We start from the raw sequence: 14,637 nt of genomic DNA, 5'->3' as shown, positions 1-14,637 counted from the left end.
GCAACAGTGGAGGAGAAAGAGAGAAAAGATAATATGGCATTCTCTACTTGCTGCTCCTTTAAATGGGTTCTTCCAGCAAGCAGAGCAGGGGCCATTATCCAGCTGCCTGCCTGCACCCAAGCAAAGCCTGCCAGATTAGTGCACTTACATAAACGCCAGCCAAGAAGGGTGCACATGCAAACACACACAGCTCGGACCAAGTGCACACAGACACAAGCTACGCTACACATATCTTACACACACACGGCCAGGCAGAGCCGGTGGGTTTAAGAGAGAGGCTTTACAAAGATTGGCCGTCCCTTGTTTCAGGTAGCAGTCTTCATGAGCAGTGAAAACAAGAATGATCTGTCTCTGAGTGCGGCCATGCCATCCTTAAAGGCAGCACTGGCTGGCGCTGCCATGCTGGAACGCTGATGTCCTGCCAGGCACTACGAGTGCCATTATTCAGATCTGTTTAGTTCAAGGGCATAAACACATTAGCATCAAGACACCTAAGCCTCTTTAAAGCACATACATGTCAAGCACCTGCAAGGGAGAGCACCTTGACAAGCTTATTCATTTCTATGAGGAAATGGGTGGGTGGGGTTATGATCCTGGAGTGTCTGAGTTCTTTGAAGGGGAATCCCTTTTGGCAGGTGAGGGGGTGGTTGTTAGAACTGATGAAAAACAGCAAGAGCAGCTCCTCTTCTTCGGCCGTTGGTACTGTAGCTGGGACTGTGCGGTTGTGGTTACATAAGCCCTTCATAGAAGCCCTGCTCCCACCGAGCTGCCAGGCTAATCCTCTGGGATGGAGCCCCCCACTAATCCCACTGCAGGAGAATGGAACTGAAGACATTAACCAGGATTACTACACAGGACCGTGTTCAAGCCAGACCAGCGCCAGTTATCACAAAATAAAACCTTAACACACAAACCCGCCCGCATACACAAACCCTAAATTGCAGAATACACCACACACGCAGGCATACAGGACGAGAGAGATGTGATAACTCCTGTAGAGTTAATGTGGTTTCAATATCACATTAAAGTTGCTGATAGCTGCTTGCAAGAGGCACATCACCTCCTGTTGATAACAGGGAAGGGCAGGTTAAATTCGTCAGAAGCAGAACTGAGAGTCGCACAAAGCACGATGACACATCATCTACAACTGGCCACAAAGCAGCCGCGCTGAAGTGAAATTGAGTTGAGTCATGTGCAGAAAGCAAGACTTGACATTGCAAAGACAGTACTCAGCCATCTGAGACCAAGATTTACAAAAACACCTATAAAAAGGTGCATTTAAATACACAGCTCAGGCTGACTTTTCATTCAAAAGATAAATATTAAGATGAATCTCTCTAACAGATAAGTTGCTGCTGTAGCAGATCAGTGGGGAATCCCTATCAAAAGAGTGCTACACATCAGAAAACACTGAAGTTGAGGAGCTCATTCAATCAGCAACTGAGACTCATGCACTGCACGCAACACACACTGTGAACCACATTCACACAGAGCACTGCTACGAGGAAAATGGGCAATGTCAGCGACCTCTGTGAATCAGCCATAGGCTTCTGGGTAATCTTCAGTCAGAGACAATAAACAAGCTGAGTTAATGACTGCTGCATTTGCAGGGGCTGGCTGATAAGAGGCAGACTTTACAGCCTGTTTGATAAAAAAAACAGGTTGCCTTGACCCAGAGAGAGGAAACGGCCCCAAAGAGCAACAGACCCAGTCCAGGCAGACTGACACATACACGTATAGACACAACCCAGCAGCACGTGGCAGTGGCTGCCTCACTAACAGGAAGTCACAGCCGCATCACTTGTCTATGCTTTCGAAAAAACAGTGCTTGATCTGCTGCTAATGTTCTCTCCTTTGGTATCTCAACTATAGTGCAAAGTAACTGCGATGAAGTTACACTTCACGGGGAGAGGAAAGGTTTATTCTTTATTACCTTTTTTGGCAGTTTCCATCTCTTCTTCAGTCCAGCGAGAGCTCTCATTCATCTCCAGATTGGCTGTTAAAAAAAAAATAGAGAACCACCAAGTTAGAGAAGGCGGGAGGAGGAGGAGGGGGAGTGGGCAGTTGTCACAAAGTCAGTTAGGGAGTGACTGACAAGAGGAAGGGAAGGAGAGAGAGAAATTAGAGAAGAAAAAAGAATAAGAGGTTGGGGGGCAGGGTAGCTTGTGCTGCTTTGCCAGTGAGGCACTGCAGCACGGGTCGCTAGGGACTGTTTGTTTTAGATGGAGGAAGCAGGAAATCCAAGGAGAGAAGTCAGTTAATGATTATAGACATAACAACTGGCTTCAATCCCTGCACAGGCCCCAAGCCAGGCCGACCCTGGCCCTACGTGTCAGACAGCGGAGCAGGAGCCTGTGCTCATGTGTCCTCTATATGGACCTGTGAAGGACACAGTGAGCCGGCTAGCGCTGCTGCCAGCGGGAGAACAAACAGTGGCGGAGGGGGGCTGTTTATGAGAGCCCCTACAGCCCGAGTCACCTGGGGATTCCCTGTGACTAAAACCTGTGCTGCAGGAGCGACTGCAGCATGTACACAGAACTGCTGACACATCAAAAATCCCTCATAGCCTGCAGCAAGAGTGTTGGTGTGTGCACGGCTAACTTACCACCTGCCAGGAAACAAAGAGCTAAGTGGGGAGGGCACTGCTGACACCGAGTATTTTGTCCTTAAATAATACTTTCGCCGACAGATGGGACGTAGCAGTCACATGCAGTCACAGTTTTTCACTGGTTTGATTTCTCAGTATACCAGTTAATGGTTTCACCTTTGTTACACAGTAATGAGTGCAAGACTGAATGTGAATAAGTGAATGAAGACAAAAGGAACAATAGTGCACTCTTGTGGTGTGGAACAGGAGACCACAGCTACATCAAAGGTGAAAAAGTCAATCTTTGTGGTGGTAGGTTACCTTTAAATCCTCTCTATTGTTTCATTGCTCCTGACAGGTGCACATTATTTGTGACCTAAATAACATACAAGTTTCCTTTACGATGAATATGAAATAACGTTTCTTGTCATGTCTGGGTGATTATCAGGTATACTACAGTGGTTCAAATAACAGTTTACAGTGTCCTGCATGCTAAAATTTGAACAGACAGAGGAGCAAAAAGTTAGTAGTTTGGTGCAGCACAACTGAGACTGACCGAGCTCATTGTTTAGGGGCGGTGTGGTGGTCTCCTCCACTTCACTGGTCATAGAGCGGGTGATGCGGCCCTTGCGGCGGCCCTGGCTGTTGGCTGTGCGTCGACCCTTGAAAGCGACAGTGGGCTCTTTGTCCTCCGCGTCTTCTCCAGAGGTGTCATCCCTACATTTCAGAAACGTCAACACGGTCAGCCAGAGATACACACAGGGTGTTTTGAATGTGTACATGTGATGGATCACCGATTTTGGAGCCAAAAGCCCCTAATTTAGGGGCAGCATTTTATCACAATAATAAGAATCGTTTAGACACAGAAAACAGTGTTTTTATTACCAAACCAAATGTGCTTAATCCAACTGAGCATGTGTTTCACTGCTGAAGATCAGACTAAATGCAAAAACCATTGACACAAGTATGAAATAAATATGGCTGTAGTAAGTGCAACTGTCTGCTGATGACTAAGGGTCACATACTATTTACACTCAAATATTGCATATAGTCACTTTAGCTCAGTTTTAATGTATAAAAACTGTAAACAAACATACACATCACGAGAAAGATGACACTTGAACCTCAATCATTGTTTCATTTCAGACACGATGTGCTTAAGTACTGAGCTAGCAACAAAAAATGTGCCACTGAGATAATACTTGCAGGTCGCACTGTACACTGTAGGGTATTATTCAAAATCATAAAGATATATCACATCATGTTTAGCAAAAAACATAACATGACAATAAAATGTAAAAGAAATGGGAGTAGGGAGATCTCACCAGTGAAATAATACCAATCCAATCTTTTGAGATGCAAATATTCAGTCAGTCCCAAAAATTTAAATCTAAACTTTACGTCCATCACCATCTTGTCCCTAATGCTCTTGTCTTCTACACTGCATTGGCTTTAGTGAGAGACACCTGGCCTGTGCTCTCTCTTTCTTTCTTTCTCTTCCCAGATAATTTATCGAGTGTCAGCACAACGCCATGCCAGGAGACAGCCAGTGAGTTTGAACGCTCTGCTCCTCCATTCACCTTCCCCCCGCTACATTAATCTTGATGAGAGTAGCTGGGGCACACTAAATATAGGCGAGCCAGCTGTGCCAGGGGAGACAGGCAGGTAGCAGGGAGTGCTGGGAGTCACGGAGTCCCCTGGCCTCGCCTCAGAGCAGGCAAGGCAGTAGGGCAATGCTTCATCCTCGAGTTTAGGCTGCTCATAAATATGACCTGCCATTACTTGAAACTGCTGTAGTGGACAGCCTCAGCTGATATAATAATATAAAGCATGGATACAGCGATGGACTGCTGTATTCATCAATTAATTTTCAGGCAACCGAAAGCAGTGATATTCCATCTGTTGTTTTGTATCCTTTGCTGGCTCTGTGCCTGAAAAGCCCGGCTTCGCCACCGCTGCGCCCACCCGCTTGCCTCCACACACAGACAGACACACACACACACAGAGAGAGACACACAGAGAGAGACACACAGAGAGAGACACACACAGAGAGACACACACACACACACACACACACACACACACACACACACACACACACACACACACACACACACACACACCCTCCTCCCTACAAATCGACAATTCAATTTGACAGCTAGGCTAATCACAACACGTATTTTCCCCACCAAAAAAGCCCCCAGACTAACAAAATAAGCACAGAATTTTAAAAATGACACTTGGCAACCTTTGGGGAAGGGGAGAAGCATAAACAGGAAAACAGCTGTTTTAATAGGGAGAACGAATGGACTCTTGAATTTGCCGTAGGTGGAAAGTCTTGCTGGAGGTGAGGGAGTAAGAGCTCAAGGGTTACGGAATGATTGGATTTCCAGATCCGCTCCCCCTCGCCAAACCTTACTCCTACTCCATTTGCTGCAGCCTGACCTGGAACTATTCTAAAAAACTGTGTGTTGGAGAAATGGAGAGTTTTAGCAGATAACTGCAGCTGCTACAGGTTCAGGCTCAGACAATGTGGTGGAAATGCTTTCACTCGGCTCCAACCTTTTCCTCCCAATCTGTCAGCGCATCAGTAAGTAAAATCATCTTGGCAGCACAAATTGTTTAGACTTTACATTTAGACATTTAACATTTCATTAAGTGTTTGTCAGGATTAAAAAGCGACTCACTTCATTCCATCCTCCTTGTCTTCAGCTTCATTTTTCTCTTCATCCCTCTCTCCCTCCTTCTCTTTCTCCTCCTTCTCCTTCTCTTCCTGGCTGCTGCGGTTCACTTGTTGCTGCTGCTGCTGTTGCTGGCCATGCTGCGATGAGAGACAGAGCAACAACAGGGCGCTCTGTTACAAAGATGATCCCAGGTAACTGGATACACAGACTTACAAACAAACACCGCGACCTCTCCTGTAACCTGTACACCTTAGATGTGCGGATGGACAAACATGAAAAAGAAACGCACTAACCACTGAAGTGTGTCTCTGCATGTTTGTGTAGGGAAAAATCATTGTGTGTAGTACTTAAATTTTGTTAACTACAGAGCGAACCATAATCAATTCATCGCCCCCTGATGAGTGGTGGTTGTTTTCTGTTTTTCTGTCATTGAAGTAGATTCCTCCAGTATTTCTCCATAACTTATCTCCTTTCACCACATGTATTTTCCACTTGTTTGCAGTCAGTGAGTGAAGTGGCATTTCCTGTGGCAGATCTGATATCTTAGATATTATTCAGATAGAAATGTACCTCTGTCACACACAGCTGCAGACGATGACACCTCTCTCTGCAGTCCTGGCTGGTTTTCTGATCAGGTAACAACAACAACAACAACAACTGCACCGCGGTGTTCATAAAAACATAGAAACATAAAATGATTCCTCTCTTTGTCATATCCAAAGATTTGGTTTCACCTATTTAAAGTATAGAACAATTACCAACCTAAAAAAAAAAAAAAAAAATCCTGTTCATGTTCATGCACCGACAAAACAAAACAGGATACGAAAGTTCCGAAATTACAGCAGCACATTTTGCTGTATAACTTTAGTTCTTTAAGCACCCAGAACCACTTCCTTACCAGCTTCCTGCCTGTCTGGGCTTTTAGGGTTAGAGTTCAGACGAGAACAGACACACAGCCTGACCAAAAACCTTAAACGCAGCTGAAAGCAGATATACTGACACTGATAAGAACTTCTGCTCTGTTTGATGTATTTGCAGTTTCTGCCTTCGTGCTAATCCTCATCCAGAGAACATAAACCTTTGGTTATCTCTTTATGACATATATGCTCAAAAAAAAAAAAAGAAAAAGACACATTGTCCTTGGCTTCTGGCGAGGCAACGTCAAAATGCACCTTTCACTCACACACTCTTTTTCTCCATTTGCACAATATCACTAATGTCCTCTCCCTCCCTTGCAAAATTAACTCAGACTGAGAACAAATAGAAGCCATAACTCAATAGCACTTAATGGCCTCCAAGCCTCATGTGCGTCGCTTTTTCCTTTTGCTTTCCCCAGATGCATCATCAGCCTAATAATCTCTATGTACCCTAACTGTACAGATCTGTTAGCACTGCATCTAAACATGCACCAAGCTGTTGCAGGGGCAGACCCACAGAGAGTGTAGTTAAAGGAGACAACAGAGCAGCCACCTCAGCTAGACCCAGAGAGGCTGGAAACACATTAAAGTTTGCGTTAAGCTATTACTTATTCTCACCATTTCTCCACTATCCAAACATAATCTCTATTAGCATTTGCAGTCATGCTGACATATAGCACTGCACTTTCTGTTCCTCCTTTGCAGCCACCTCCCTCTGTGACTGTGAGCTTTTAGTGCTAGCTGCTACTCAGGAGATGTGGAGCAACCCGCCAGGTAATGAGCAGCAGCTTCTTCAGGAAAGATGAGGGGACACAATCCTCAGACCCACAGGAAAAGGTCACCGGTAAATTAATGTGCCATTTCATTAGCACCCGCCACCATGAAGTTTAGCAGGTAGCACCTGATCCGGGACTAAAGTAATAACTAGGATCTCATTAGCAATAGAAATTGCCTGTGTTTAAAAAACCTGTCAGTATGGAAATAGTGCTGACATGAGGGGTTGAGCAAATCGTGGCACTTGATCAGCACTACTGAGTGACCTTTGGTGTTTTATGGCTTGAACTACCTCACTAGTCTGCCCACACGATGCCCCATTTTTAGTAGTTTAAATCGTTTTGCATGCTGTATCTGAACGCCAGATACATCACGTTTATCTGCGCTGTGTGTCTTGCAGAACACCCTGTGCACCCAAAAGTTAAAAGATCAACAACAACTCCCCACAGAAAACATGTCAATGCAACTTCTTCACTGTATAAAACAAAAATAAGGGAAGGTTAGTGGTGTTCTTGCCAAACCTGTCTGACAGCAGAGAATGGCATCAGCCCTCCAGTGTAATGACTGAAATGGAAAACAAGTTTTTCTTCATCTAGCAAAGGGTATTAGTTACTGTCATAAGATTTATCTCGCTTTGGATCAAAGCATCTGCTGAATGAGTAAATGTAAAGGTAAGTCTAGACAAGTCAGTTAGATCACTGACAGTAGCTGACGTCTAGCTTACGTCTAGCTGACGTCTTTCTTGTCTCATGGTAGTAAAAGGAGAATTCCGGTGCTTCTGACTGTGCAGCTTAAGAAAAACAGAGTGGTACACCTCACATTTTCAAGCCTTCAAGGTTTGCTGTATCATTGGGCCTTGAGCGTCTTTTTGAACTGTGACTTTTCTAGAGTGAGAATACCTGGCTTCTTCCGCGGCGTCTGTAGTTCCTCCGCACAATGTTCTTATAGTTTTCATTCTTTTTGGTCAGGTAGTAAAACAGCACACACTCTGCCACCGTCTGAAACATGAAAAATATGTCATTTAGCAACAGTCATTCCCTGAGAAGACAAGATGTCACAGAACACCAACAAAAAAAAAAAGAAAAGAAATCTGGAAAAAAAAAAAGAAAAAAGAAAAAAAAAAGAATACCTTTCTCTCCAGAAAAGACGCAATCAGACCAAAGTTTTTGGGGTGCTGGATGAACCTGTGGGAGCAGAGCAAAGAAACATTAGCAATATGCTAATGGAAAGATTGAAAAATCATTGGCATTTGCTGAAGATCTCTAAAAGATCACAGAATAACACAAAGAGAATGGCTGAGGAGGTAACATCAGTGCTGATGCAAAAAAACAACAACAAAAAAAAAAAAACAGAACAAATCCACCGCATCAATTATTAAATATGACACTGGACAGTCTTTAATGATCAAATATCTTACTGTATGTTTTGGATCAGAATTGTTGGGATATCAAACGTGGGTAGAATTTAAAAGCACTGATTTTACTGTGTGGCTTTAATTTGATTTGGCAGCTTGAAACGCCTCCTCTCGCTTCTCACGAAAGGGGAAGATTCACTTCCTTACCAACAACTTACTGACCCTTTATCTGTCACACACACTTATTCTTGTTGCTTAAAAAGAAACACTTTGACTAATAAACAAGAGTGGAGCTACAACCTAATGTGGCATTTGATGAATTCTCTTTGATTAAAGAGTTTAATGTAATAAGTCTGGGTGCAAAAATGCCTAATGCCAAAATGTTGTCAAAGATTTTATTTTATTTTATTTTTTTAAGTGTATTTTGCCCAACAAATCCTTGTCTAGCTGCTGGGAAACATAGATAAAAAGGATATATTTTTTCTATTCAAAGAAGATTAAATCATATTTTCCATCATGACTTTACTGAAGTGTTCTGCTTACTTCTCTCTGAAAGTGTCCTTCTCCTGTTCGCTCCACATGTTCATAACCTGCCGGTCCTTGTACACCTTCATGGGGTCGTCCATCAGTCCATTCATGTTGATGAACTTGATGCGTTGCTGCTCGGCGTCGAACAGCATGGGAGGGATGACCGCCAGCTGTCGCATTTGCTTCTCTGTGTTCTGTCGTAAACAAATGCCAAACACAGAAACCGAGATCCTGGGGTAAGTGGGCTGGTCTCGAGAAGGAAAGTATCTGACAACACCGTGCTTATACTGATATGCACTATATGAAACCTGATGTGGTGCCACGCTTTGTTTTGAAGTGTGACAGAGTTCAGGAGAGGAACTTTAGGGTGTCTCGTTAGCTCAACAGGCTGAGGCGTGTTTCCTGTCAAATGTAAACTTCTCTACGACTGTCACTCTGTGATTTACAGCCGAATAAATATAAGATCATGTCTGAGGTTAGAAAAGGGGAGGGGAGTAAGGGAAAAGTGCTGGTTCATTGAGAAGGCAGGAGATTAGAAAGCATTTCTTGAAATGAGAAAAGATAATCAAACTGGACACACAGATCAGCTTAATGGGACGAGGCTGACATGAGCAGTGGATATCATGGTCATGAACACAATTATCCTCAACACTGAGAGTAGTAACTCACATTGTAGGAGTCTGACACCACAGGCCTTGCAAATCCCCTACCTATGCTGACTTTAACATCTATAATAAGTAAGATTAGGCAACCATCATTTTTTCTCTACTGGACTTAAAATGCGTGAGCTATGAACATTAGAATTTTTGAAGCACAACTACGGCAACCCTGTCAGCCCAAACAGCATGAATTTGGTTGGTATGTTTTAAGTCAAGTCAAACCAGTTTTATTTATATAATTTGCTTCAGAGGGCTCGAATAACTACAAAGAAATGCTGTCTTAGACCAGACTGACACTTTTGATGCTGAAACCAAAAGCAGCCAAATCTAGACGGAAGCCTTTGAAGCCCATGCTGACATTTACCATACTCTCCCTCGAAGCTTAGATCCATCATGGAACTACTATAATGTGGATGTGTACATGGACAATAATTACTGTTGCACCAGCAGCTGACGCTATGTGTCGACTGCTCACATTAGACCATAAAAAAAAGAGGCAGTAAAAACTATCAAAGTTTTGGGAGCATTTCAATGGAAAGCAGCTGTGCTTGCCGCTGGGCTGTGGTGGCCTTTAAAGGCTAGTATTTAGCTTTGGCTAGCCCTACTAACTTAGCTACCACAAATATTCCAATGGCATAGCAGCTGAGAACAAGCCCTCAGTGTGAGCTGGTAGCTGTGAGTGGAACCACAGTGGCAAAAGGCTAACCCAGTAGAACAGCTGTGGTATGTGACAATATTTACTGGCATATGCCACAGACACAGAACTGTGTTGCAGTGATTTAAAAAGGCTAGAGCTGCGTTTCATGGTGGAGGAGATTTTATGTGGCTCAGGTCTTATCTTTTGGCAGCACCTGGAAGTTGCTTGACCTCATCCTGGAACATTTTCTTCATGTACAGTATGTTTACCAGCTATAATGTTGTTATCCTGATTGTCCATACTTTGAATGTTCTATGTGCTCTGTTCTGTACACATGTCTGTCAGTCCAGGAGGAGGGATCCCTTCCCTGCTCTACTGCTCTTCCTGAGGTTTCTTCTTTCTTTTTTTTCTTGTTAAAAGGTTGTTTTTTTGTTTGTTTTTTAGTCAAGAGTTTTTCATTATATGACTCGATGGTCTATGGACATGTCATATCATATTTAATCATATATGTCATATGCTGTATAGACTGTGAAAGTGCCTTGAGCCTAATTTGTGACAATGGGATATATAAATAAAATCTGACCTGACTTTTGACCCGACATTCTTGCTTTGCTTGCCTTTTTATTATCTTGACTACCGTTTTCAGAAAATAAAATTCAACAATATTCATGATATTTCATGTTTTTGCATGAAGAAGACAATAACATCATTTTACAGAGACCTGGCCTAGGTCATTTCTGTTATTTACTCCTGCTATTAAGAAATACTTAAGTTCTCAAAATAATCAATAGAATAGTTAATAATGAAAATAATACATAGTTAGAAAATTAGCACATATGGCATATAAATAAATTTACAGGAGCCCTGCACTTTTATAGTCTAAAATTATCACTGAGACACCACAGACACCACAGGTTTCATTCCTGGCAGCGGTGCCAGTTTCGACTCAAAACAATCAGACATCCAGATGTCTGGCCAACATCGTCATTTAAAGCTCAAGAGCACGACAAGTTGCCAAAGAGCAAGTGGAGGGGCAAACCATCTTAACATAACATAATTCAACAATAACAGTGGAGCTTACCTCATGCTCCGATATTCCATCAATGATCTCAGAAACCTCATGTTCGCTGCGAGCTGCAGACGACGTCAGCCCACCTCCCCGCTGCCCAACACGGCTACAAAAGGAAAAACACAGAGGAGCCGTCACTCAAAACTACCCACTCATCACTGTAATTGAGCCACTTACATTACACAATGAAATAAATCCACATTCATTCTTTACATAACTGCAGTAACTAGGCAACAAATGGAAGTGATTAAGTCAGTTCCAGAAATTAACTGTGTCTTTTTACTCTGTTGAACAATCAGGGACTCCATGTTGTAAGAGGGAGAACCATCCTGTAATCTCACCTCTGCATGCGCTCCTGCAGCTCTCTCTGCTTGCGGATCTCTGGGAACTGTTTCTCGTAGTACTCCCGCACCTTGCTCTCCTTGGCTCGGCGCCGCGGGTTGTTTTCGATGCGCTCCACCTTCTTCTCCCAGGCTTCCATCAGCTGGTCATAGCGCTGGCAAAATTTCTGTTCCTGAAGCACAGAGAAGGGGAAGATTTCAATCCACAATATCTCTTTCTATGTCTTACCTTAGATTTCCAGGCACAAAACTAACAGACCACAAAGTCTGAACGTTTAAAAAATTAGCAATAAAAAAAGCAGTGATGTCTCAGACTGTCCTAACATTCGATATTTATATTCAGTAATCTTCCTTAGCTCTCAGTCTCTCTGGTGTCTCCCACCATGCAACTCTACATGTCAAGAGGGGGCAAAGTGATATGTTGCTATTCTATGGGGGGGTCTGGCCTTGAGCCATGGCTGTGGCAGACGACAGCCCACTGTTTTCCCAGCTTCCTCACAGGCAGGCTGTAAAGCAGACCATTAACCCTGGTGCAGACACGACCCTCAGTAGGCTCGTAAACCACAAGGTGATGTCTCCCCGCACTCTGCCCACGAGGAGCTACCTCCCCCACTTAGACGCAACACGAGAGCAGACTCGACGCTCACATGCTTTTGATAAAGGTGCTGCATTTGAAAACGGTTCTTCCTGACCTCACATAAACCTGAAATACATAATAAATGCAGAGCTATGGGGCAGCTGTTGACGGCACCATCTCCAAGGCTGGAAGCAGTTTAAAAACAGCCATGATCCTCACATTTGGATACGCGCAAATTTCATGATAAAACTGTGGACTTGATTTGCAATAATGATTTTCTGTCAAGACAGTTGATTTTAAGATGTCCGTCTAGCTCTAGCATCAGAACCCCCCCCCCCCCCTATTGATCTCTGCTTTATTTATAGTCATGCTCTTTGGCTCAGTCTCGCTCAATCACTGGCAGAAAAGAGCAGCTACTAACCCTGTACAGTGCTCATTTTAGTGGCTGGCAGACGTATTAAAGAAAATCTAGGTTTTTCTTTCAGGTGATAGTATGTGAGATTATTATTTTGTTTTTCAAAAGCAATCACTTCCACAGGGCACAGTCACTGTACTGACAGATCCATTCCTCTCCGGTCTGCCTAAAATGGCCACTCGCGTCAAGATGCACCCAGCACAGTTTCACTCTAGTCATCGGTCATGGGCTGAGTCCCAGCAGCAGAGAGTCAAAAATATTGAGTTCTCCACTTACCCACTGCTTACGAGCATGATTTCTCCTCTTGAAGTATAGGATGAGCTTCTTCCTCATTGCCTGGTTTCTGAGAGATTGAAGGCAGAGAGGCATGAAGAAAACAGAGGGGCAGAGGAATAGACAGAAAGGCATATGGTGAGCACATTCAGGGAAACACACTCAATTCAGACAATGCTTTGGCTTTCATTACATTTGTCACATGATTAATCTAAGGATCTGTGTTCTCCAGATCCGTAGGTACACATGTTCTCCCTGCTGCACTTTTTCTGCCTCACTTCTTTATCCAATAAATAAACCACAAAAAAAAAAAAAAAGCACTTGTACACACACACACACACACACACACACACACACACACACACAGACAAACACAAACAATGCTTGTCCTTGTATGCCACCACTCGGTAAACTCAAACTTGCTTCTGGGTGGAAAGGACAGCGAGGGGAGCCAAACTTATAAAACTTGTCTGGGCTGGGAACAGCCAGCCACAGTGCTTCAAATAAAGGTCAGGGCCAGTAATCTCCTTAGGCAGCCACTCAGTTTGTCTCTTTCTCTGCTCCAAGACAGAGTTTTATTCCTGACACTTAATCTGTCAGTTGTAAGGTCACGTTCCCCACTGATTAATGTAATCTTATTCTACATTAGTCACTTCGGCTGAGCCGCAGGGTCCCTCGGGTCACAGGCAAGGACAGAAGACGAGGAAGTGGGCTACCCATGGTGTATAAGTTTGGTGAAAATTGGAAGATAGCATGACAACATTTAGGGTTTAGGATGATAAACACACAGAGGACGATCCATTCTCCCAAACATGTTATCTGCAATAACAAACCCAAGTTAAATCTAAACAGCCTTAACCCCCAGCCTACATAAACACTCCCACACACCGACACATACAAACAGACACATACTAAGCCAAGCCATTGCAGATAGATAAACACAGCCAAATCCAGCTAGATGCTGTGGATATCTACACATACTGTGGCATATGGGCGAGAACTAACTTGGTATAGCAAAAACAGGTTTAATAGATTAAGCCCTTTAAAGACAGAGATGGCATTGTCCTCTGGACACCAGATGGCAAAGGGAAAGATTAGTAGCCCTGAACCCCTACCAATGGTTTCCTTTGTCCTGCTCTAAGCCTGTGCCATTTCTGAGATATCAGAGAACACTGTAATTTGGCATAATACCTCCAAAACATGATGGCTGAAAGACTCATTATACACGCACTTGGGGCAGATGTTCTCCAGTGGTACAACCACACTTCAGACTTCAAACTTTGATTTTGTCTTCATAGCACTCTGCATTTATCATCAGCTGAGTAGTAACAGCACTGTGTGCGCAGGAGACAAATTGGGATGGAGACTCAGATGCTGAGCACTCCACAGAGAAATGGTACTCATCTATCCGGGCAGGGATGAGTGCCAAGGTTATCAAACCGGTTAGCAAAACAAAGGAGTCAATTGTGCCGGCTCAAAGCAACATAGTGGTATTTAATAACACACACACACGGAGGGAGAGAGGAGAGTTTCCAGTTAATTGCTTTGAGGCAATAATACTGATCAAACGGTGCAGGGATCAAAAGGAGTGAAGACAGAGCAGTGTGCGGCTAAGAGGTCAGATACATCTTGTGGTATGCCACTGTGCCCGAAACACAGTGCCAACGGTGGAGACAAGCTATTATAACCCTCCTGCAGCCCTTTGAAGTGCCCCAGTGAATTATGGTCCTTAAAAGATTACAGATGCACATAAGCCTTCCTGATAGACATGGCAGGCAAAGTTGTGTATTCTCTGCTCCCCGAACTGCAGATACCCACTTAC

General features: G+C 43.7%; 1 protein-coding gene across 1 annotated transcript in view; it reads right to left on the bottom strand.

Annotated features, from left to right (window-relative positions):
- The window catches only part of ncor2 (nuclear receptor corepressor 2), an 86,132-nt gene that overhangs the window by 27,113 nt on the left and 44,382 nt on the right, over window positions 1–14,637 (bottom strand). Inside the window, 9 exon segments of the mRNA XM_022751495.1 lie at window positions 1,934–1,996; window positions 3,144–3,304; window positions 5,275–5,408; window positions 7,862–7,960; window positions 8,092–8,146; window positions 8,860–9,038; window positions 11,222–11,315; window positions 11,551–11,723; window positions 12,819–12,885. Coding sequence (XP_022607216.1) covers window positions 1,934–1,996; window positions 3,144–3,304; window positions 5,275–5,408; window positions 7,862–7,960; window positions 8,092–8,146; window positions 8,860–9,038; window positions 11,222–11,315; window positions 11,551–11,723; window positions 12,819–12,885 — 1,025 coding nt within the window.

This window comes from Seriola dumerili, unplaced genomic scaffold, assembly GCF_002260705.1.
Source record: "Seriola dumerili isolate Sdu_G_001 unplaced genomic scaffold, Sdu_1.0 BDQW01000017.1, whole genome shotgun sequence".
Classification (NCBI taxonomy): Eukaryota; Metazoa; Chordata; class Actinopteri; order Carangiformes; family Carangidae; genus Seriola; species Seriola dumerili.
This window is presented reverse-complemented; position numbering and strand designations above follow the sequence as displayed.